Source organism: Mobula birostris, chromosome 27, assembly GCF_030028105.1.
Source record: "Mobula birostris isolate sMobBir1 chromosome 27, sMobBir1.hap1, whole genome shotgun sequence".
In the NCBI taxonomy this organism is placed as follows: domain Eukaryota; kingdom Metazoa; phylum Chordata; class Chondrichthyes; order Myliobatiformes; family Myliobatidae; genus Mobula; species Mobula birostris.
In genome coordinates this window covers 22,541,027-22,566,533 of record NC_092396.1, presented here as the reverse complement: position 1 = coordinate 22,566,533, position 25,507 = coordinate 22,541,027, and the positions used below count along the sequence as shown (strand labels likewise).

General features: G+C 43.6%; 1 protein-coding gene across 1 annotated transcript in view; it reads right to left on the bottom strand.

The window, feature by feature from the left end:
• Positions 1–25,437, bottom strand: part of atad3 (ATPase family AAA domain containing 3) — a 74,100-nt gene extending 48,663 nt beyond the window's left edge. The window contains exons 1-7 of the mRNA XM_072245057.1: positions 25,192–25,437; positions 23,417–23,493; positions 18,850–18,951; positions 18,289–18,348; positions 6,929–6,998; positions 3,853–4,018; positions 1,021–1,090 (exon numbers count right to left, since the gene is read on the bottom strand). Of these exons, the coding sequence (XP_072101158.1) occupies positions 1,021–1,090; positions 3,853–4,018; positions 6,929–6,998; positions 18,289–18,348; positions 18,850–18,951; positions 23,417–23,493; positions 25,192–25,399 (753 nt within the window). The 5' untranslated portion in view covers positions 25,400–25,437. The remainder of the gene's footprint in view (positions 1–1,020; positions 1,091–3,852; positions 4,019–6,928; positions 6,999–18,288; positions 18,349–18,849; positions 18,952–23,416; positions 23,494–25,191) is intronic.
• Between the last annotated feature and the right edge of the window lie 70 nt (positions 25,438–25,507).

Sequence of the window (25,507 nt, the reverse complement as noted above, 5' to 3'; positions counted from 1 at the left end):
GGATTTAAAGACCATTAAAAATATAGACTGAAACCCTTTAGTTAGTTTATGGGGGAGAGTGGAGAGTGACATATGAATCACTAGGCAGGCACATGCAGCAAAGAAAACAGATTCCACCACACCCCGCCCCCCCTCCATACCACCATGGTTAGCTGCTTGTACCTCATGCAAATCATAAAAATTATAACACTTTACAGGAAATGAATCGGTTTGCAGCTTCCAGTGAAGTCTTTTGATTCCAATAAGATGCTCAACTCAAAATTTGATCTTTAATCCTGAGGAGATGACATACTTCATTAAAGTACATGGGGGGGCGGGGGAGAAGAAGGTGGGGAGGAAGAGACAAAGGACAACAGTAACAGCAATTGTATTATAATGTTATGTCAAGAGAAACCAAGGATTGAGACACGAGTTCCACAGATATACAGAATGGAGGGCAACTGTCTTTTGTCTACAGCCATCAATGAACTTACTGGGCTGGCAATGACTACCAGTCAGGGTGAGATTTCAGCCCTCTTTACAAAGAAGAAATTGATTGTATATTAGTAACTTATAGCACCAAATCGAATCCACAAATTTAACTTGGAAGTGCTCCCAAATTCATTCTGATTGGACCAGTAATGATGTATGGAATATCTTTGTGACATTTTTACAAAACGTGGAGAGCGATGAAAACCTACGGTGACTTTAAAACCAGTATCACATGCAGATTAACGATATAAAAAAAATGTGAATTGTAACTTATCACAAGTTAACTACAAAGGGCATAGGATGCACCATGCGTACTTCTAAATGTAACCTCAGAAATACAAATGGGTCAAGATCAAAATAGGATTCAGTAGCAGTCAGCAGTGATGCTCTCACTGATGATTCCCCAGCACTTTCAGGGCACTGACTGTTGTTTCACCAGGCAGAAAACTCACTGCCCAACTGGATGGTTTTCACCTTGTGGCTGGCTTTATCACAAGCCAAGAGAAAGAAATAATGCAGTCTCCTACTTCACCTCTTCTTCTCACTTACTGTGGCCGTCACTTTGTCCCAGTCAGAAACGAAGGCACGGAATCCTTCCCCAAACACTGCCCCAGCTGTCCTGAGTGAGTGAAAGGATAAAGTGGATCAGAAACCATATGGACACCAAAAGCCGCTCCACTGGAGAGGAAACCGAGGCCCTTTCTCTTGGAGAAAAGGGACTACCAGTAGAGAAGAACGTTTTGGAAGTACGATTCTACTGGACAACATCAAAATTCTCTCCCCTCCCACCCCATCTATCTACTAACAAGCTGGGCAATAAATATACAACAATTTACTTTCTGCATACCAAGACTATCTAGTTCCACTGCATATACCCTTTCCCAGCACTGCTCATTTACTAAAGAAATCTTCACCTATGCTAGGCTTAACCGCTCCAGAGGAATGTCCTGGGGGTCTTTCTATAATTAAGTAAAATGTAATTATGCTGTTAAAGTCATAACTTCCATTGTTTTGTCTGCCTGCCACTCCCATACTCATTGGTGGATGAGGTCCAGAGCAGTAACTCAAATTAAAAATTTCCACTGATTTTCCAATCCATCTATGGTCTTGCCTGCTCCTGAATTTGCATTCTGATAACCCTCTTGAAAACTTGGCGTCCATCCAGTACTTGACCCTTGATATGCCCCATCAATGGCAACAAGCCAAGGTTTTAAGTTCTAGTGTTCACCTTCACCTTCAAAGCTTCTGTAGCGTCTAACATTTTCAAAAATCGACTATTTAGCGTAACATTTGCTTGCACTATGTGTAGCTTGGCATCAAAAATTGTTTGATGATAATAATCTGAGCACTTCCAGATGTTACATTAAAAGAGCAACACGTGTACTAACAGAGTCTGGCACACAACCTTACGATGCATACCTGCATGTATATTCTGCCCAGACACTTGGCTTGGGTCAGGTTTGGCTCAGCAATGTATCCAGGTCAGGATAATTTGCTCAGTTTTACTGTATGTGCCTTTTGTACTGATCTGGAGCTACAGAGATATGCAGCGCCACAACCTCTGCTGCAAATCACTGTGGGCTGGATTGTGTATGATAAATCACCAAGTGCTCAGGCTTAGCTTGGACTGGATCGATCACGTTAGGTTTAACTGTATATTCGAGCAGACCTCCAATTCAATTTGCATTGATAACAACCCATTTCACACCAGTCTTGCATTGACGAACAACAGAAACTTCCTGCTCAGCAAGTAACTGGCAACTGTGTGAGAACAGATCTGGTTAAAGAAAATGGCGCAAAAGTGGTTTGTACTGCAGAACCATTTCCTCTTACCAGCACACAGTTCATATTATCTATAAAACCCAGAGGCTTTTTGAACAAAATGTTCTAAACCCATGAGTTACAAGCACCTGGGCTCAGTACAACATTTAAGTTTCCTTCCAAATAACTTGCTATACTGCAAATTATTCTCCATGCTACAGTGTTTCAGCAACTCTTTTATAACTGACGGCTGAAAGCACTGAAGGTCTTTAATTAACAGCAATGCCTTTTGTTTTTTATTTATTTAGTGACACAGCCTCAACAACCCCTGACAAACCCCATTAGCTCTAACCTAATCACGGGACAATTTACAATGACCAAATAACTTACCCTACACGTCCTTGGGGTGTCAAAATGGCTGTTGTGATGCGTCTAGTGTGGCAGTGTCGTGGGTACTGCTTGTCCTTCCCACTTTCAGATTCAGGCTAAACTACAGAGGACGGGGAGGAGGTCTGGCCCCTGCTCACATAGCATGCAGGCCCACCAGTGTGTGGACACGCCCTGGCGTTGGCGAACCAGATCCCCAGCTGTGGGTAAATAGCCCCACTGCCTTGTGGGCAGCCTCGGGAGAGATGAAGGCTACGGGAGTAAACCCAGACAGCAAATCCGGAGTGGAGTCCCTACGACGGCTGGACGTCATTGAACATCTTTCCGGCAGCTCCTGCAGCCAAGCTGGTGCCAAACGTATTGCTTCATTAGCTTTCCTTTGGACTACAGTGGTGAGGCCGAGAGGGGGACCTTCACGACTGGGCATCCCAGGATCCTTCGGGACAGATGGATGCCAGCCAACCACAAACGAGGGAAAATCTGCAGATGCTGGAAATCTGAGCAACACACACCAAGTGCTGGAGACACAGCAGGCCAGGCGGCACCTACGGGAAAAAAGTACAGGGTCTCGGCCCAAAACGTCGACTGCGCTCTTTTCCACAGATGCTGCCTGGCCTGCTGAGTTCCTCCAGCATTTTGTGTGTGCTGCTTGGATGCCAACCATGTTGTTGGATTGTGAGAGGAAACCGGAGGATCAGGGAAAACCCAGGCATTCCACACGGAGAGACTCTAGAATTACAGAACGGCACCGGAATTGAACTCTGAACTCCGGAATGCCTCGAGCTGTAACAGCGTCACACCAACCGCTATAAAAGAGAACCGTCAAGACACGAATTCATATCACGTTCTCAAGGGCAAGTGCGGTTCTGCAATAAAATGGTAGACTTGGCAGTGGCGTCCACATTCCACAGGAAAAGAAAGCTTGTACAGCCACAATCACAAGGTTAGCATCTGAATTTAATGCTGAAGCACGAGATGGCTCTGAAGCGTTAACATATTCAGCAAGCAGTGAGTCACAATGAGCATTCAATGCTTCAATGCCAAGTGTTTTAATTACTATCATTATCACCCATCTGTAGAAATTTCTACTAATCTGTAAAACGTTACTGCACCTGGATTGGCCGTGCACACTACCGAGCACAGAAAGCGATAGGAAGGAGAGATGTGGGAAGGGAAAACGAGACAATCTATCCCATTTATTGATCAAGGTTTCTGCTTTTACTCCAAACTCACTTGATGGAATCCAGGACAGTTTGACGGTGCTCAGCCGCCTTCAGCCTGATCTGTTCTCTGATTAGGTCAGCGTTCTCCCGTTCCACCTTCGCACGGGCCTTGGCTTCAGCTTCGATACGTAGCATCTCGTTCTTGTGCCGAAGCTCCATCTCATGTTCAATTGTAGCTGTGCAGAGAAGAAATACCAAATCAGAAGGTTTGGCGAATGAATTCCTCTGTTTCGTGCAACTGTGAAGGAGCAGAGCCAGCGACTATATTTCATTCGGAGTTTGAAAGAGATTTGGTATGTAACCAAAGACTCCTAGCAAATTTCTACAGAGCACTCTGACCACTTGCTATGGAGGCACCAATGCACAAGACTGGAAAAGGCTGCAGAGGGCCATAGACTCACTCAGCTCCATTATGGGTACTACCCTCCCGATAATCAAGGGCATTTTCAAAAGGCAATGCCTCAAGAAGGTGGCATCCATCATGAAGGACCCTCACATGTCCTCTTCTCATTGCTACCATCAGGGAGGTGGTACAGGAGCCCAAAGACCCCTCTTCTCATTGCTACCATCAGGGAGGTGGTACAGGAGCCCAAAGACCCCTCTTCTCATTACTACCATCAGGGAGGAGGTACAGGAGCCTGAAGACCCCTCTTCTCATTACTACCAACAGGGAGGAAGTACAGGAGCCTGAAGACCCCTCTTCTCATTACTACCATCAGGGAGGAGGTACAGGAGCCTGAAGATACACACTCAACATTTTAGGAACAGCTTGTTCCCCTCCACTGTCAGACTTCGGAATGGTCCATGATCACTATCGTACTATTTTGCTCTCTTTTTGCACTACTTTATTTATTTTAATATACTCTTATTGTAATTTATAGTAATTTTTATGTACTGCTGCCACAAAACCATAAATTTCATGATACTTGTCAGCAGTAATAAACCTGATTCTGAAAACAACTGAATTCAGGCCTTATTATTACTTGGTTTCGATTTGTATTAGAAAATGAAAGATCATCCATAATTTTAATGAGAACTTGTGGACTTGGTATGCCATAAATGTCCAACAGAGAAGTGTTAAAGAAACAGAAGGCCAGTTAATTGACTGTAACAGGCAGAGATTAACACTACTTCAAGACATGTTAGATGGAGTACAGCCTAATCCCAAATGTGCTATTGCACAATCCAATCTAATCAATGAAACTTTCATTTATCAGATTCATCATCTTGAAGCACAGCTAACTAATAATAACTTGTAAATATGCAGCAGTATAGTGAATCTGTGATCAAAAGTCTCTCAAAAAAAAAATCTCTTTTAAAACTTGATTATAAGCCATAATACGCCAAGGCACAAGAGCCAAGAGTCACCCTGAAGTAATGTTAAAACAAATGTGCAACTGGGGTGGTGAACAAATAAATATGGCTATAAACAGAGTAGTAAGTCGGTCACTATTTTAATGTTGTTTAAAGTTTGTTTCTGTGCTGTACTGTTCTATGGCTCTGTTGGGGTATGGAAGGCTATGGTCCTGGGTGCAGGTTGATGGAGTAAGCATGGGCTAGACGGGCTGAAAGGCCTGTCTCTGCACTGTACTCTTCCTCGACTCTAAATAAAAAGGCACTGGGGTTTACCAGTCAAATGCATTTTGAGTGTAAGAAAGCTCAAAATACAGTAAATATTTTATTGTATACACTCCACCTTCACTTTTAAAATAAGTTAAATCAGAACAGATAAATTCAACTCAGATTATCAGCACCCTTTAAACCAACACAGAATGTTAAGATGACACCACACACATTCTGGCCTACGGTGGGGGGGGGGGGGGGTGGTGGTGGTGGTGGTAGGGTTGCCAACGGACAAGAGTAGCAGTAAAATACGCTGGGTTTACCTCGAGAAAGACTACAATGACCATGAAGCCTTGCGCGGGCACCAGTGCGCATGCGTGACTTAATACCATTTTTTTTCACAAATCGTTTTTGGCGATTCTGTTCGGGGGGGGGTGTTAATCACAACCGGAATATTGGTGATAAGTGGCTAATACACTCAATTTCCTTTCTAAAAGGGTTTATCTAACGAAATTAATATTAAACACAGCGCATATTTTCCTCGCATGAATATAGTGGTAAGTCAATTATCAGGGGAGGACAGGGGAGCTTGAAGTAAGTGTCGAACGAACTTCCAGTAGAAGTGGTAGAGGCAGGTTCGATATTATCATTTAAAGAAAAATTGGATAGGTATATGGACAGGAAAGAAATGGAGGGTTATGGCCTGAGTGCAGGTCGGTGGGACTAGGTGAGAGTAGCATTCGTCACGGACTAGAAGGGGAGAGATGGCCTGTTTCCGTGCTGTAATTGTTATTTGGTTATATAAGGCAATAGCATCATAACATTTTAAGTAACGTTTGGATATTAAACACACAGCACATATTTTCCCTGTATGAACATATAAAATCATTGCAACACACCAATATTACTGAATCAGTGGGAGCCCTGGGCTTGTTTTCCTGCAACAACACGGTCCAACCGAAGGGCGACGGGAGAGAGCGATAGTCGAAGGGGGTTCCTTATGTCCAGTCTATTCCGCAATTTAGTTTTCATTGCATTCATTGCAGAGATATGTTGGAAATGGAAGTAATGTTTTGAGTGCTTTCGTGGCTATCTCAGGATATTCAGCCTTGACTTTGATCCAGAATGCCAGCAGAGATGTTATGTAAAACATACTTTCCAGCCTGTCATCATTTGCAAGTTCGAGGAGTTGATCTCCTTCTCGCGCTGAAATGGATGACGCACGGGTAATGACCTCGCATGCGTAATGGCTCAACAGTGGCCATGACAGGGAATGAGGAAAGGTGCAGCTGACTCATATCGCCAAATCATATCGCTTCCTCGTGGCCTGGTGGTTGGAGACCGCTGCTATAACCCCACCAGATTATTGGAAGGAGCCTCAGGGAGGACCGAAGCTGCTTGCTCCCATTTACTCTAAGCCTGACAGTTAACCAGCCTCATTTAACCTCTATCTCCCTCAGCACCATCACCTTTTCTATTGGACCAGTGACTTCTCGTCATTAACTACAGCTTAAGTGTTTTACCTCTGCGCATAGATTCCTGTTTATGAACAGATTCCTCTTGTTTCCTCAAGTTTTCTTCATTCAACAGTTGCTAATAAAGAAAAAAAAGAGAAATCAGTCTGAAATGACAACGCTTGTATTTTGTGTGCAAGGTTACAAGGTACAAATTCTAGCAGTTAATGTTATAATACATAACTGGGCCATTGTAAGTGGGCAAATTGGCCAAACAGACTTGGCATATTCAAGTGTAGAGACGCTGTATCCATTCTTCTTTCCTCAGGTTGCTGCCAAGGATGATATTTATTGTCTATTTTTGAATCCAGTTCAAAACTTTAAAGTGAAACACATTTTAATAAGTTCAGTTATTCTAGCTTAGTTGCACTCTTTGTCACCTTCTCATCAAACATAAACATACTCAAAACCAATCCTGAAGTGACACAAGACTTGGGGCCTCCTCAAACACTTTCGAGGTGAGAATCAGACTGGAGTTAATCAAGGTGTTTAAGCCTCCTCTGGTGGCAGAGTTCAATACTGCAGCACTATTTACAATTTGATTCAAGTCTACTGACCGTTCAGAAACTCGGTTCCTCACGCACACGTGCTTTCCCATTTGCAGTTAACTACAAAGTGCAGGAAATATCTATCCTAAACTGGTTGGTTACCTAAACTGTGTCAGCTGTGTCTCAGTCAATAGCTTCTGAGTCAGAAGGTGGGTTCAAAGCCCAAACCAGAGACATGACCACAAAACCTAGAAGGGAAGAAAAAAGTGGAAGCTCTGATTAAATTACTAAGCCAGTGACCTGGACGTCTGGTCTAACAATTTAGAAATCCCACTAGTGCAGTTGAGTGAAAGAGTTTGGAAACTAAACAAAAGCCTAAAGTCAGGTGGCCAAGAACATTATGGCAGATTATTGTTAAAAGCCCATCTGTTCTCCACCACTATTATTTCATTACTCACTGTACCCCTCATAAACTAAGCAATCAACCCTAGTCCAATGCAGGTCTACATGCACACTGCGCAGTAAGACAATTGTGACAGGCAGACAGATCAGTAAAGCCACAGCCAAGCAGAACAAAGCTCTTAGGTCCTGCAAACGTTAAAGGCAGTGGACAGCTAAGAGAAAAAAATGACGACAGGCTCAGCCATTATATTAACCCTTGCCCACCAACAGGATGTTGTGCCCTGAATGCTGCTGAGCTTTTTGAGTTTTGATTCTCCCGATCTGGATGAGTGCATCCCAGTTAGCCAGAATGATCAATGTTGGCTTCCTCCCAAGATCTCATCATAAAGGCAGATCTGCCAAGTGGATTCCTTTTTCACACATATACGCAAATCTAAGAATACTGGATACAGGAAGGGCGCTGCGATCAGGCAACAATCCTACTCGTACTTCAGAACTAGCCACACCTTTAAGTAAGCTCTTCCAGTAGTTGCCCCACTGGCATCTCACAGCAACTGACACCTAGGTACTCTAACAGAAAGCAATGGGCGTCAAGGGAAAAATACACCAAAGCTAGTCTTGCCTTAAATAAAAGGTGCTATCGTTGACCTATTATCCCATAGAGTAAGTGGCAGAGACCTCGATGTACAGAAGAATACAAAAAAGATCGAAGGGTGCAGCTCTATAATCCTTGAAAGAGACCATACAGGTGGATAAGTTAATGCATTGAGTATAAGAGTTGAGACATTGTGTAGCAATTGTACAAAACTTCAGTGCATTCCTAGTATAGTGTAGAGATCTGGTCACTATACCACAGGAAATATGTGGTAGCAATAGAGACACTGCAGAATATTCACTGGGATGTTCGCTAGAAAGCGAGGGGTGCAGTTACAAGGAGATATCAGATAAGCTGTTTTCAGCCTCACTGGAAAACAGTAGGATGAGGAGAGATCTTACGGAGATTTATTAAATTAGAAGCGGCAATAGATAGGATAAGTGGTCGGAATCTTACTTCCAGGACATGGATGTCTAGAAAGCACAAGTTTAAGATGAGAGGGGAGAAATTTAAAGAGGATTGAGTAGCAAGTCCACCCCTTCCCCTGAACAGTGGGAACATCTGGACTGAGCTGCCAGCAAAGGCTGATAAGATTACATCTTAAAGGTTTTCGAACAGGTACTTGAACAGGAAGTGTCCTATGGAGGATTTGGGCCAAAAGGGTCTGCTTCTGTGATTTAGGACATTGCTGTAGAAATTCCACAGGCCAGTGCCCCAGGCCCAACCATCTTTGGTTGCTTCTGTGCTCTTTCTCCCACCTTTAAGGTCAGAAGTGGAGAGGAATGCTAACAATTGTCAAATACTCGGTTCCATTAGCAACACCACAGAAACTGAAACATCTATGCCTGCTTGCAGCAGGACCTAGACAACATTCCGACATGGGCCGATAAGAGGCAAGTAACATTTACACTAATAGTCCACCGTGGCTAACAAGGGAAGTCAAAGCGAATGTAAAAGCAAAAGAGAGGGCATACAACAATGCAAAAATTAGTGGGAAGATGGAGGATTGGGAAGCTTTTAAAACCTACAGAAAGCAACTAAAAGAATCATTAAGAGGGAAAAGATGACATATGAAAGCAAGCTAGCAAACAATATCAAAGTGGATAGAAAAAGCTTTCTCAAGTATATAAAAATAAAAGAGGGATGAGAGTGGATATAGGACCACTAGAAAATGAGGCCGGAGAAATAATAACGGGAGACAAGCAGATGGCAGATGACCTAAATGAGTTTTTGCATTCACTGTGGAAGACACTAGCAGTGTGCCAGGCGCTGAGGAGTGTAAGGGAAGAGAAATGAGTGCAGTTACTATTACAAGGGTGAAGGTACTCAAAAAGCTGAAGGATGTAAAGGTATATAAGTCACCAGGACCAGAGGAACTGCACCCTAGGGTTCTGAAAGAGGTAGCGGTAGAGACTGTGGACGCATTGGTAATGATCTTTCAAGAATCATTGGACACTGGCATGGCTCTGGAGGACTGGAAAATTGCAAATGTCGCTCCACTCTTTAAGAAAGGAGGGAGGCAACAGAAAGGAGATTATAGATCAGCTAGCCTGACCTCAGTGGCTGAGAAGATGTTACAGGAAAGCTACTAGCATGGTTAGAGCATTGGTTGATTGGAAGGAGGCAGCAAGTGGGAATAAAAGGATCCTTTTCTGGTTGGCTGCCAGTGACTAGTGGTGTTCTATGGGGGTGTGTTCGGATCACTTCTTTTAATGCTGTGTGATGGAATAGATGGCTTTGCAGATGATACCAAGATTGGTGGAGGGGCAGGTGGAGTTGAGGAAACAGGAAGGCTGCAAAAGTTCTTAGGCAGATTAGGAGAATGGGCATGAAAGAGCCAAATAAAGTACATGTTGGAAAATGCATGGTCATGCACTATGGTAGAAGAAATTTTCTAAACCGGGAGAAAATCCAAAAATCTGAGATGCAAAGAGACTTGGGAGTCCTTGTGCAGAACACCCTAAAGATTAACTTAACTTATAGGTAGAATTTGTGGTGAGGAAGGCAAATGCAAAGTTAGCATTCATTGCAAGAGGTCTAGAATATAGACCAGGGATGTGATGCAGAGACTTTATAAGGCACTGGTGAGGCCTCAACTTGAGTATTGTGACAGTTTTGGGCTCCTTATCTAAGAAGCGATGTCCTGGCATTGGAGATGGGTGAGAGGAAGATTCCAGGAAGGAAAGGGCTATCTTATGAGGAATGTTTGATGGCTGTGGGCCTGTACTTGCTGGAATTTAGAAGGATGGGTGGGGGGGGGGGGATCTCTTTGAAACCTTTTGAATGTTGAAAGGCCTAGACAGAGTAGATGTGATGTGGAAAGGATTTTCCCATGGTGTGGGAGTCCAAGACAAGAGGGCACAGCCTCAGGATAGAGGGGTGTCCATTTAAAACTGAGATGCAGAGATATTTCTTTAGCCAGAGGGTGGTGAATTTGTGGAATTTGTTACCACAGGCAGCTGTGGAGGCCAGGTTGCTGGGTGTATTTAAGGCACTGATTTGATAGGTTCTTGATTGGACACGACATCAAAGGTTACGGGGAGAAGGCTGGGGAGTGAAGCTGAGGAGGGGACAAAATAAAAAGCATCAGCCATGATTGAATGGCAGAGCAGACTTGATGGGCCAAAATGCCTTAATTCTGCTCCTATGTCTTATGGTCTTAATAAAATTCTAACTATCCGTATTTAATGCCACAGCAAATGAATACTCTGGGAATTACCTCTGATCGGAAGCTCATCCACATGAATATTTCAGGGGTTTTAAGTGACTTACTTCATAACAACCTAAAGACTTTCCACTATCTGCAAGACATGAACTGGAAGTACAGTATAACAGAATCCAATTCTGTCGTGTGGATGAATGTAGCCCTACAATGCTCAACATTCTTAGCATGTATTATGTCAAAGTAAACTGCTTGACTGTAATCACATCTACCACCCTCTATGCAGTGTGAACTGCACTGCTGTTCACTGCCTTAGACAACATCTTCCAAATATACAGCTCTACCAAAAGAGGTACAAGGCGCTCCTTCTCTCCGCTAGCCTGCAGGTCACCCTTGGACAAGGTGTAGCACCTGCTTAGTCCCGAGTCAGAGTCACTTGAAGCCATGGGAGCAGGTGGTGGATGGTCGTATGAGCAGCTGGTGCATATCACAAGTCCTGGTTATGTGACCACTGATGCCGGATAGACAATCTCTGAAGAGTATTGATAATGGCTAGGGTCACCCATATTGTAGAGACACTGCCCATAAGAAGGCAATGACAAACCACTTCTGTAGAAAAGTTTGCTAACAATCATGGTCATGGGACAATGACTGCCCATGTCACTTTGACACGACACATATGATGATGATGATGACGACGATGACTGAGAAAAGGACAGCAACTACATGAGAGCACATCTACCTGCAGAGTTGCTCTCCCAAGTTATATAACATTCTAACTTGGAAATATTTCAGAATTTCTTCATCGTCAATGATTCTAAAATCCTAGACCAAATTGTGGAAACAACTTCCCCAAAAGGACAGCACCAGGACAACATGGTGGCTCACCACCACCACCTCTAGGGCGATAAATGCTGGCTCCATCATGAAGGACTGAACTTTTTATTTAGTGAAATACAAAGGTGTTTTCTAAGACCCTAATAAAGATGAATCAAAATACTTTCGAAACATCTCCACATTCTTCTTCCTAAACCCATTTTAAAAAATCATAATTATGTTGCTCCCTACCTATCTTAACAAAATGTATTACTTTCCACACCCCTGAATTAAATCCGCTCATTTCACCAGTCTGTGTTCTCAAGATCAATGTCCTGTTTTTCCCATTTTTAAATCTTTTTATTATTATTGAAAATTGACAAGAAAAATACATTAAAATAATCAAGTCAATATATCAATAAGTATAAGAGTCAAACTATTAACCAAACATTATATCAATAATAATTACAAAAAGCAAAATGTTAAAGCCATATTTTTTTTGAAAAAGGAAAAAAGAACCCCTACTAACTAAAACAAAAAAACCCAACTAACAAACAAAAAAAAAGATCAATTTCAATGCTCAGCATTATCACCTTCTAAAATTTTCAGAATCATATCCAAGTCGACATCACTGAATAAAAAGAACAGCGGCCCATTATTGATCCATAGTAAATCCCTGTATGTCTGACACAAACTGAGAAACACCGTTCATTCCTTCACTCTGGATTTTATCTCATAATCAATTTTTCACCCATACTGCCAATAACCCTTTATATTAGGAGCTTTAATTCTACAAAGTTTATTATGTAATACCCTGGCAAACAATCAATTATAAACGTACACAGACAGTGTAGCATCTGCTCCATTCCAAAGAAGTAGCGGCCAAAAAACGAGTCTTAATTAATTTGTGCTGTCTCTTATTTATAGAACAGTCACGGCACAGAATTATGTTCAGATTATGGAAGCGATCCCAGCTCCTTGTAGAGAAATCCAATCAGCCTCATTCTCCTGCTCTTCATTTCTCCCTGCCATTTCAAATATTTAATCTATTCAATTATCCAAACGAGTGGAGGGGAGGGCCTCAATGAATAATGCAAAAGACATGAAATATATTGTACAGCACTACTGAACTGCTGATGGAATACAACTTAAAGGGAACCCCTCAGTTGACAGTGGCTCAGCAGCTAGAAGAATGAGTGTACACTTTGCACATACCTGCACATGTATTTCTTGACAATCATATTAAATTTTTGTCATCTGATCCTCAACCTCATCTATTCAGAGTATATCGAGAAATGGTTCTCATATCTCATACCATTATGATTTGAAGTAACTTTACCACGTCTAGTCTCAACCCTCTCTGCTCCATCTAGACTAGGGGTTCCCAACCCTTTTTGTCATGGACCAATACCATTATGCAAGCGATCTGTGGATCCCAGGTTGGGAACCCCTAGGCTAGAACCACTTCATCATTCACGTTTGAAACCCTTTCCATTTAAATATGCCAACAACTGTCCTTGATGCAACACACCACTTATAGCCTACACAGCATTGTATAAAGTTTTGATATAATGTGCTTGATCTCATCCTTAATTGATGATCTTAGACGCTATTTGCTTTCTACACCAGTTTCTGGCCCACCCCTTTGCCTATAGATTATCTGGATAAGTCTTTGAACAGTTCATGTATATTTTGTTTACTCTTCCTGCCAAAAATATTTCAATTAACATTACAGCTATACAGGTCAGAAACAGGCATATTGATCACCAAACATCAAATTCCCATCCACACCAATCCCATTTTATTTTCCACCATTCCCTTCATCTCCCTTTGCCCCTACCACTTGCTAAACTACCAGAGACAAATTACAGTGGCCAACTAACGCACGTTCTTTTGGGATGCAAGAGGAAACCAGGTCCCATTCTGTTATTGGGAGAATGTGTAAAGTCTACGTGGACAACACTGGAGTTTAGGATAAACCCAAGTCACTGGAGCCAGGAGAAAGCAGCTCTACTAGCTGCACCACTGTGTCTGCCTCTACTTAAAGGTAAATCTCACCCCCATATGTCTGTCTTTCCATTGGTCTATTAACATTCTGAAGCCCATGACTATCCTCCACAAATTCAAGCTTAGGGTCATCTGCATACTTGGAAATTTTACCTCACACCTCCATGTCCATCTGCTTCCAAAACTGACCCCAGGGACACTAGAGTCTATCACTTACATGATCTGCTGCTTCTGTCACAAAGCTAAATGCTTCTGCCCTCTAGCTTCCGGTTTAGTAACTAATCTTTTCTTTAATACTTGGTCAAAAGTCCTTTAAATATCCATCTACCTGATATCTACACCACCTCTGTCAACCTTCTCGAGTACCATATATTTGATAAGTTGAATGTAATTTTTTTTTTGTTGTGCCTTTAGCAATTCATGCTTTTTCTCCCCTGACAATTCTGACTTTGCAAGGTATTATTAATGTTTGGTCTAATTATTGTACAAGGTGTAACATTTGCAGTTCTTCAGTCTACCTATGATACAAGGAGGAATGAAAGACTGGCCAGCATCTCTCCAATTTCATCCACACTTCTTTCAGTATACTAGAAAACAAGCTCCTTTACCCTTTTGGGTTTACTCTTTCACAGGACATGCACTTCACTGGCGATCCAGGCACAACTGCGCAAGTGCATGGATGTCAGTGAGTTAGACCGGCTGGAAGAGTTTAAAAAAGACATCTTTATACAGCGGGCATCCTGGTAGAGGCAGACAGAGTAGGAGGGTTTTGGCTCAAGGGGTTGAGGCAAGGTAAGTTACTTGTGAAGAATAGAAAGTATGTCTGTGAGGCTGGTGTTCTGTACTAGGTGTCGGATGTGGGATGTCTGGGAGCCTCCTAGCCGGCCACATCGGTGACAGGTGCGTCGAGTTGCAGCTCCTTAGAGACCGGGTTAGGGAACTGGAGATGCAGCTCAATGATCTTCGTCTGGTCAGGGAAAGTGAGGAGGTGATAGAGAGGAGCTATAGGCAAGTAGTCATACAAGGGCCTCGGGAGACAGGTAAGTGGATAACGGTCAGGAAAGGAAAGGGCAAGAGTCAGATACTAGAGAGTACCCCAGTGGCTGTACCCCTTAACAATAAGTACTCCTGTTTGAGTATTGTTTGGGGGGGGTGGGGGGTGGGAATGACCTAACTGGAGGAAGCAACAGTGGCCATGCCTCTGGCACAGAGTCTGGCCCTGTGGCTCAGAAAGGTAGGGAAAGGAAGAGGATGGCAGCAGTGATATGGGACACTATAGTTAGGGGGTCAGACAGGCGATTCTGTGGAAGCAGGAAAGAAACACAGATGGTAGTTTGCCTCCCAGGTGCCAGGGTCCAGGATGTTTCTGACCACGTGTACGACATCCTGAAGTGGGAAGGTGAACAGCCAGAGGTCGTGGTACTTATTGGTACCATCGACATAGGTAGGAAAAGTGAGAGGGTCCTGAAAACAAGACTACAGGGAGTTAGGAAGGAAGTTGAGAAGCAGGAGCTCAAAAGGTAGTAATCTCCGGATTACTGCCTGTGCCACGCGATAGTGAGTATAGGAATAGAGTGAGGTGGAGGATAAATGCGTGGCTAAGAGATTGGAGCGGGGGCAGAGATTCAGATTTCTGGATCATTGGGGCCTCTTTTGGGGCAGGCGTGACCTGTACAAAAAGGATGGGTTATACTTGAATCGGAGGGGGACCAATATCCTGGCAGAGAGGTTTGCTAAGGCTATTGGGGAGAGTTTAAACTAGAATTGCTGGGGGGCTGGGAACCGAACTGAAGAGACAGAGGAAGGGGCGGTTGGCTCACAAATAGAGGAAGCTTGTAGACAGTGCAAGAGGGAGGATAGGCAGGTGATAGAAAAGGGATGCACTCAGACTGATGGTTTGAGATGTGTCTATTTTAATGCAAGGAGTATCAATGAACAAAGCGGATGAGCTTAGAGCGTGGATCAGTACTTGGAGCCATGATGCTATGGCCATTACAGAGACTTGGATGGCTCAGGGGCAGGAATGGTTACTTAGAGTACTAGGCTTTAGCTGTTTCAGAAAGGACAGGGAGGGAGACAAAAGAGGTGGAGGCGTGGCACTATTGATCACAGATAGTGTCATGGCTGCACAAAAGGAGGAAGTCATGGAGGGATTGTCTATTGAGTCTCTGTGGATAGAAGTTAGGAACAGGAAGGGGTCAATAACTCCACTGGGTGTTTATTTTTTCTATAGACCACCCAATAGTAACAGGGACATTAAGGAGCAGATAGGGAGACAGATTCTGGAAAGCTGTAATAATAACAGGGTTATCATAGCGGGAGATTTTAATTTCCAAAATATTGATTGGCATCTTCCTAGAGCAAGGAGTTTGAATGGGGTGGAGTTTGTTAGGTGTGCTCAGGAAGGTTTCCTGACACAATATGTAGATAAGCCTACAAGAGGAGAGGCTGTACTTGATCTGGTATTGGGAAATGAACCTGGTCAGGTGTCAGGTCTCTCAGTGGGAGAGCATTTTGGAGACAGTGATCACAATTCTATCTTCTTTACCATAGCATTGGAGAGGGATAGGAACAGACAAGTTAGGAAGTGTTTAATTGGAGTAAGGGGAAATATGAGGCTATCAGGCAGGAACTTGGAAGCATAAATTGGGAACAGATGTTCTCAGGGAAATGTACGGCAGAAATGTGGCAAATGTTCAGGGGATATTTGCGTGGAGTTTTGCATAGGTACGTTCCAATAAGACAGGGAAAGGATGGTAGGGTACAGGAACTGTGGTATACAAAGGCTGTTGTAAATCTAGTCAAGAAGAAAAGAAAAGCTTACAAAAGTTTCAAAAAACTAGGTGATGATAGAGCTCTAGAAGGTTATAAGGCTAGCAAGATTAAGGAAAACAAGGCATTCTACAAATATGTGAAGTGCAGGAGGATAAGATGTGAGAGAATAGGACCAATCAAGTGTTACAGTGGAAAAATGTGAATGGAACCGGAGATAGCAGAGGTACTTAATAAATACTTTGCTTCAGCATTCACTACGGAGCATTATGGGCCGACCGGCCTGTATTGTGCTGTAGGTTTCTATGTTTCTATAGCATTCATCGTCCATTGTTAATGCCCCTGAACCAAGGAGGGAGAGGTAGTGATGAGCTGACCATGTTGATGAATCTGGAATCACATTTGAACCAGAATGTGTAAAGTTTGAAGAATTAATGAATCAGGCGCTCTTTTTAAACAGTCAGTTTTATGATCACCATTACTGGCACATTTTAATTCCAGATTTAATTGCAAAATAATACTGTTTACCATTGTCAGTTTTGAAATCATTGCATTTTTGATATATATCCTCATCATGTGCTGCGTCGTATGACATGGGCAATGATGGTCTTTCCATGATCGTGTTTGTTCTTGGCAAATTTCTCTGCAGAAGAGGTTTGTCAATGCTTTCTTCTGGGCAGCGTCTCTACAATGACTGGTGACCCCAGCCATTATCAATATTCTTCAGAGATTGTCTGCCTGATGCCATCGGTCGCATAACCGGGACTTGTGATATGCACCAGCTGCTCATACGACCATCCACCACCTGCTCCCATAGCTTCACGTGACCCTGATCGGTGGGCTAAGCAGATGCTACGCCTTGCCCAAGGGTGGCCTGCAGGCTACTGGAGGGAAGGAGTGCCTTACAGCTCCTTTGGTAGAGACGCATCACCACCCGACCACCCATTTTGATATTCACCAAGGGCTTGAACATGGAAGCTCAGAGTTAAGTTCCAAATTTGCAGATCTATCAACTAGCATCACTGCCTATTTTGCTGCCACTTTACTCCTCTTTATAAAGTACTCAATTTGTACTTCAGCCAGATCTTCACAAGACTTAGCTTTTTGGTCTTTTCTTCCCTTTGCTGTGTTGGCACGTGGCCAAGTGATTAAGGCGTTCGTCTAGTGAGCTGAAGGTCACTAGTTCGAGCCTTGGCTGAGGCAGCGTGTGTGTCCTTGAGTAAACCACACATTGCTCTGCGACGACACCGGTGTCAAGCTGTATGGGTCCTAGTGCCCTTCCCTTGGACAACATCGGGGGCATGGAGAGGGGAGACGCAGCATGGGCAACTGCTGGTCTTCCATACAACCTTGCCCAGGCTTGCGCCCTGGAAACCTTCCAAGGCGCAAATCCATGGTCTCATGAGACTAACGGATGCCTATTATTATTATTATTCCCTTTGCTACTTTATGAAATTATTTCTAAGGCCTTCTTTAAAATATTTGTTTGCTCCTTCAAAATAATATGTGGCTCCTAAATACAGGAAGTACAAAATTAAAAATAATCATTCACAGTTCATGACCCATGAAAATAAAACTTCAGGGTTGTCAGCAAACACATGCAATTACATAGGGAGTACAGGCTCACCTGCTGGCGGAGTTGGTCATCATATCGTTGCCTCGCTAGTTTGTCCTGGTACTGTGCTCGCTGCAAAACAAAGTACGGAATTTATTTTCACCACTACTATAATAAAAAAAAAATTGAATGATTTAAGATAAATTCAGACCCAACTGAAAATGTTATGGCAATAAGATGAGATTTACTGCTCACATGCACAATTGACAGTTTGAATTCTAAAGCTCATAGCTTGATCTTTTTAACTCAACATAATACATCTGCAAATTTATTATAGACAGAACTAAGTAGTCCTATCACAATTTTCTCTATTAAATCACAGCCATGCGTTTGTTCTGTCAGAAGAAGTAAGGAAGAAATTGCTAAGACAATGATGCAATAATAATGTCTCCACATACATGGATGCTTTTACTTCTTCCCCAGAAGCCAAGTGTCAATATGTTGGCACAGTTTCTTCCAAACCTCAGTCCAACCATCAGCTTGGCAATTTAAAGTGATTTTCCGAGTTATAAATTCAGGAGCACAAGCACATTCACTTTGGTGACCAGTTCCCTAATGTAATCAGAAACTTACTGCCTGGTGCTGCCTGGTTTCTTCAGCAAGTGTCTTCCGTTTTTCTTCTGCTTGGACTTTGATCTGATCGGATCGGAGCTGCTCCACAGCAGCTTCGTACTCCTGCACAGAGAATCACAAACTTACACATTGTAACAAGGCAAAGCCATCATCCGAGTAGACAGCATCACTACAACTTGAATCACTGGTTCTATTTCATTTGAACTTTAAAAATAAGAACAAAATCAGAACCACTTTCTTGCTAGTATGTGAAACACCAGAATTGATTGTGGTTTGGTGCCAACTATAAAACACAGAACAATACCGTAATAGCAACCAACAATTTACAAGATAACAATGCAAACAGCCAGGAGCAATCAACAACTAGCAGAACAGTCACATGTTCAAATATCAATAATCAAACTTAAATACATGTGAACATATGAACAGATTAAAAAATTATCAATCGAACCAGGAAAGCAGGAAAGGCCATTTAACGGATGTTGTGCAGGGACAGACAGGGTATTACACTGGAGTGAGTTTTGCTGAGAAGCTGGACAGCTATGGGAAAGAAGCTTCGGAGATGAAGGGTAGTCCTGGTGGCGATGGAGTTGTAATGCCTCTCTGATGGCAATTTGATGAATAGGTGACTGCTAGGGTGGGTAGAATCAGCAGCAATTTTTTTTTCAGTTTTTGCTCCACTGTAGCAATGAACAGTTCTTTTAATGTCGGTCCCTGATAGGCAACAATCTTCTCCGCTGAGTGAACCACTCACTGTAACCTGCACTGGGAGAGGGAGGAAGCAGCGGGAAATTAAACGGTGATGGAGGTAGTCACAACATTCTCAGTGACGGCTGAGTAAAAATTCATCAGGATATGCCCTGAGATGTTAAGTTTCCTAAGCTGGTGTAGGAAGAACAATCTCTGCTGGGCTCTCCTAGTGATGAAAGTAACATACTTGTCCCACTTCAATAGGTAATGATAGTTCCCAGGAATTTGAATAACTCGAACACAGGCACAGTCTGACCATTAATTTCCAAAGGGGGGGGGAGGTGGCAGGTAGGGTGTTATTAGCAGAAGTTAATCCCCATTTCTACTGTCCTGATAGTATTAAGCTCCATGTTGTTATGAGCACACCATACTGAAGGACTGTCTTCTTCTCTTTGATAGCAGGTCACATTATTAGAGATGAGATCAAATACAGTTATGTCATTGACCAACGTTAGGATTTTAATGTATTTGTCTGTGGAGGTACAGCCATTTGTGCAAACTAAGAACAGGAGGGGTGAACGAACACAGCCTCAGGGAGAGTGTGTGCTTATATACACTGGATCAGACAAGTAAGAGCCCAGCCTTAAATAACTTTTCCTTTCTGCAAGGAAGCTCATAATCCACTGGCAGATGCTGCAGGGTACAGGTAATTCACTTGCTGTGGAACAACTCCAGAGCAATAGCATTGAAGACAGAGTTAAAATCCACAAATAACATCCTCACATAGGTGTTGAGGGAGTCAAAATGTTGAAGAATGTAATAAAGGCACAAGTTAATGGTATCCTCAACTGAGTGATTTGCTCTAAAAGCAAACTGTGGCAGGTCAAGAAGAGGATCCGTAATGGATTTCAGGTAGGCCAACATCAGCTGTTCAGAGACTTTTATAACTACTGAAGTCAGAGCAATTGGCCTATAATCATTAGTTCCAGTGATCTTGTCTTTCTTTGGAACTGGAACGACTCTAGCATCTTTAAAGCAGTCCAGAACCTGCAGGGAGGTGTTAAATACAATACTGTGCCAAAGTCTGACATGTGTGTGTGTATGTATATGCATACTGTATGTATGTGTGTGTGGGCTTGCATAGTACTGCAGTAAATTTATGTATTGCACTGTACTGTTGCTGCAAAAAGAAAAACAAATTTCATGACATACGTGAGTGATGATAAACCTGATTCTGATATGGGTCTCTGTCGTGGACTGAGAGTGGGAAGGAGGCAGGGAGAGGAGAATCATGGTTGGGTAAAAAGGGAAGGGAGAACGGACAGAGCAGGAAGCGCAAGAGATATATGTACCCAAGACTCTTGCACAGTCCTGCATCTCAGTGAAGAAGGTGCTAGCTGATCCACACAGTGGCTTAGAGTAACAAGTAAGGCACCACCAGGGCCTGCAACTTTCCTCATGTTCTATTTTCCAAATAGTTTGCGAACGTCTTAATTCTTCACAGAAAGTATAGGGTGGGATGGAAGGAAGGGACAGGGGGTTGAAGGCTGAAGGTGAATGAGGCTAGGATGAAGGGAGGACAGTGACACTGGAATGGTTGTGCAAATGGTTGTGGGGGTATGGGCTTAGCATTATGGAATCAGAGGAAGTGAGAAGAGATAGATGTTGATTATCCTCATCAAACCAGCAACAACACGGATTGAGCTGACTGGCCAAGGTAGAGGTGGGGAAACTTTGAGAGCACCCCTGTTTGAAGTTTGTAAGTCTTTGCAGGGAACGCCAGACTGCTCAGTTGCTGTTCAAGTATCTCTCTAGCTGATCCACGTCAGTGGTTTTCGCCATTTTCAAAGCTTTATTAAGCTGCCGTTTTGCAGAGCTATATTCCTGATTCCAGACTCCTGGCATGATCCTTTGTGTAGCTTTACAGAATATATAGGATGTTATTGTGTCAGTATATTTATCTATACTGCTACGCCAACCTCCCATGGCCTTCCAATCCACGGAACCCAAGGAGCCTCTCAGCCTTCCGAAAGACTCAGGAGTCCATCGCTGTCTGATGGTCCTGTTTGGTTCAGATGGTTCCAATTTTCATTTATAGCTGAGAACCAGCATGATTACAGCACGGTCAAAATTGCCAAGAAGTGCCCAGGGAAAATGGGGAAATGCCCCTTTAATGTTGGCACAGAAGTGGTCCAAAGTTCTGTCCTCACATGAGGGGCAGCTAATTACCTGACAGCACTTGGACAGATCACGTTTCATGTTGCCATGGTTAAAACCCCCCATAATGAAAATGACAGTATTGGGAAATTTATTTCCCAAATCTATCAGTCAACAGCCGGTGCGCAGATTGAGTGTTTGTCTGAGTGGGAATATAAATACTTGCCAGGATAAGAGTGAAATTCCCTGGGTAGGTAGAATGGTTTACATTGAATGAAAAAGAGGCTCCAAGTCCGTAGAAGAAAAAGAAAGAATGATGAACAGGTAAAAGTGCAGAATCTACCACCATGTGACCTGCCGCCCACATAATGCGCTACTACGATCCGCTCCAAATAGCTGGTATCCTGGAATTTGAACAAAGTTATCTGGTATGTCTGAGTTAAGCCATGTTTCAACAAAAATGGTAGAAATACAGGCATAATAATCCTTGTTAGTCCTGATGAGAACCACGGACTCGTCCATCTTACTTGTAAGAGAGCAGACATTTCAAAGGCAGATTGCATTTGGGGTGGTGGGAGCAGTCAATCCTCAATAATTGCAAACACAGGAACAAAATCCAAAGGCAATTAATCTCACATTCATGAGCACTTCAGGAGTGAAAATAATCATCGAGGTTGATGATAAGCACATATTTAACTACAAGAACCGGAACATCTAAACTATGGCACCTCCATGTGCCACCCACGTGGCTAATAAAAAAATCCACCAAACCAAGCTATCATCTGATACACTTCGTAATAAAACACAGAAACTTCATGTTCCTTGAAAGTCAGATAGCAACAAGTTAATTCAAATATTATGTTATCTAAACAGTAACAAGCTGGAGATGAAATCATATTTTAAGCTTAACACGATGAACAATTTTAATATGAGAAACTATGAACTGCCTCCATTGCACACTCGGCTAATTAATGCAAACCATAATGATCAGGTTAATCAATACTGCTGTGGCTTTGGCATCTCATACCTACAATGACCCCCACAGCCCATTAGGTACACTCAGATCCCACACTCCCTCTTCTTATTCCTCCAAACCCCTCCCACCTTTGTCTAATAACATGCCCAATTCTTAAACCAAGACGTAATTACCTAAATAGATAAACAGGTAGAGAATTCACCCGAAAGCACTTGTTTGGGATGTGGGAAGAAACCCACACGCCAAAGGAACACGCAGGCTTTGCACAGACCAGTTCCAGAGGTCAAGATTTAACCCGGGTTCCTGATGCCGTGAACTCTGCCATGGACAGTTCTGAGCCCGGCTGCAAAAGGAGGATGGAGCATGGGGCCAGCAACCCCACCCCGTTAAAAAACAGAGCTACAGCGACACCAACAGAAGCTCCAAAAAGCTCACCCCTGGGAGAGGAAGGATCTTCGACGGGCTACACCTGGGGACAATTTAAAAGACTGGCTCAGGAAGAGGACTCTGGGGGAGCTGGAGTCGGAGGCCTGTGCCCCAGTAGGAGCGATGGGCTGAACTAACAAACCTGAAGCTGTGAAGTGCTGCACCATTCTGCGATCAAATCGGAAATTCCGTGCAGGAGATGCACACCTTCCCTCATCACTAAGGCCCTTGGGTAATGTATTTCAACAGCAGTCTGGTTTTCTCACGAGGACCTGGGGCCACCAACCTACACCTTGCTTTCAGAACCCTGCCTCATACCTTGATGCGACTTTGATGCTCCAGCTGTACCGTTTGCTCCTGTAACCGAGAGAGATTGAGCGCATCCTTGGCGTGGCCTGAAACAAAGAATCAGAGTTTGTTGATAACTTGACTCGCTAGCACAAGCAGACACTTCAAATAACCCATTCACTGTAGTGTTGCAGTGCTGAACAATTTGTTACCCAGTATAAAAATGCTCAAACAATTAAAATCAGTTTACTACTGAGGAAAGTAATGAAATATTAAGCTTCACAAAACCAAGGGAACACCAAACCCATGCCTAGGCCCACAAAACCGGGGGGAATGCCAACATATGTACATACAAACTTATGAAACAGGAGCAGGAACAAGCCACTCAGGCCCTTTAACCTGCTCTACCATTTTCATCAGACCTTTGCTCATCTGATACAAACTGCAACTCTGTATCTGCCTACCAACGATCATCTTTTACTCCGTTGCCCCACGCCTTATAAAATATTAAAAGTCTGTTTCCACCGCCCTTTGAGGAAGGACATGCTAAACACGCAGAGTGAAAACATGTTGCCTTATTTCTCTCTTAAATGGACAACCCATTAGTCCAGGGGTTCGCAACCTAAGGGCCACGGACCTCTCGGTTAACGTTAAAGGTCTGTGGCATAAAACAGATTGGGAACCCCTGCTTTAGTCAAACCCAGTTCAATACATGCTCAACTTGAGGAAACATTCTTAGGACATTTACCCTGTCAAGATCTGTCAGCATCCAGTATGTTTCAGTTCAGTTCCCTCGTACTCTTTCCAATCACACTGTATTACAGGCCGAGCCAACACTTCCTCGGAGGAGCACTTGTTAGCAACCACCCATAGGACCAACTTCACTGAACTGTTTTCCAAAGCATTGACATCCTTCTTTAAACTAGGAATCAATATGTACACAGTGCCCCTGATATGACCTTGCTAATGTACACACTAGACTACAGAACAGTACAACACAGGAACAGGCCCCTGGGCCCATAACATTGTGCCAAACCAATTAAGTTATAGGCACAGTAGTTACTGAAGGACAATCTCCCTACTTTACATTCAATTCTCCTGTCAATAAATATAAAATTCTATTAACTTTCCTGAAGACTTGCATTCATATAAGCTGGTCTTTTGCCCATCAGGAACTCAGAAAACACGATCACTGGCACCTTGAGGCTCTGCAAATTTTGGTTGTTTAGATAATGCTTTTCTAAAAAAAACATTTGCCAATTGTATTCCCTCACAATGACAGGAGCCATGTTTCATTTGCCAGACTAAACACACCCGTATCCCTTTACATCATCTTTACCTACTCCTTCCAACTTACTTTCCTTTTTATAGCGTCATTAGCACACATAACCGAATATTTTATGCATTCACCGAAGTAACATGCTTCTGGGATTTTCATTATGGCAGATGTCAAGATAAGTGGCCCACAGCCGTTCGTGTTCTGTATCCCACCGCTTTGAAATAAAGGAATTGCAGTTGATATCATTCAATCTAAGTAAACCAGTACACCAGCTTTATCACTGCCCACCTCTGTTAAGTTACGCAAACCTTAGGGGGCATTACAAAAAAAAGATACAACCCTGGAGGCCCCACGACTCAATGCCACGCACTTCTGACAGATCCCGTCTCGCTGTCACCCGGCGCCTCCACGCTGTCCCAGGCCCCGCGCCCGTGGCTTCAACAACCCTGTCACATTACGGGCCCCTCCCCGCCCACCGATCCCGATCCCAGTCCCGGTCCCGCTCCCGCTCCCGCTCCTCACTCACGGGATGAGTCCAGTTCCCGGGCAGCCTTGGCCGCGCGCTCCAGGCCGGTCGGGTCGAAGTTGCTCCATTTGTCCTTGTGCCGGTCGGACCCGTCGCTGCCAGCGCCGGGAGGGGGAGGCGGTGGGGGTGGGCCTGCCGGAGCTCCAGGCACCGCCTGGTCACCACCGGCCGGCGGCGATCCCTTGTTCAACCCGAAAATCCAGGACATGGCGGTGCCTCCACACGCGTACGGTGACCTCTAGATTACTGCGCGTGCGCGGCGCGGGGCAACTCTGACCCCGTTGCTGATTAGTCAAGCGAGAGCGCAGGGGAACTG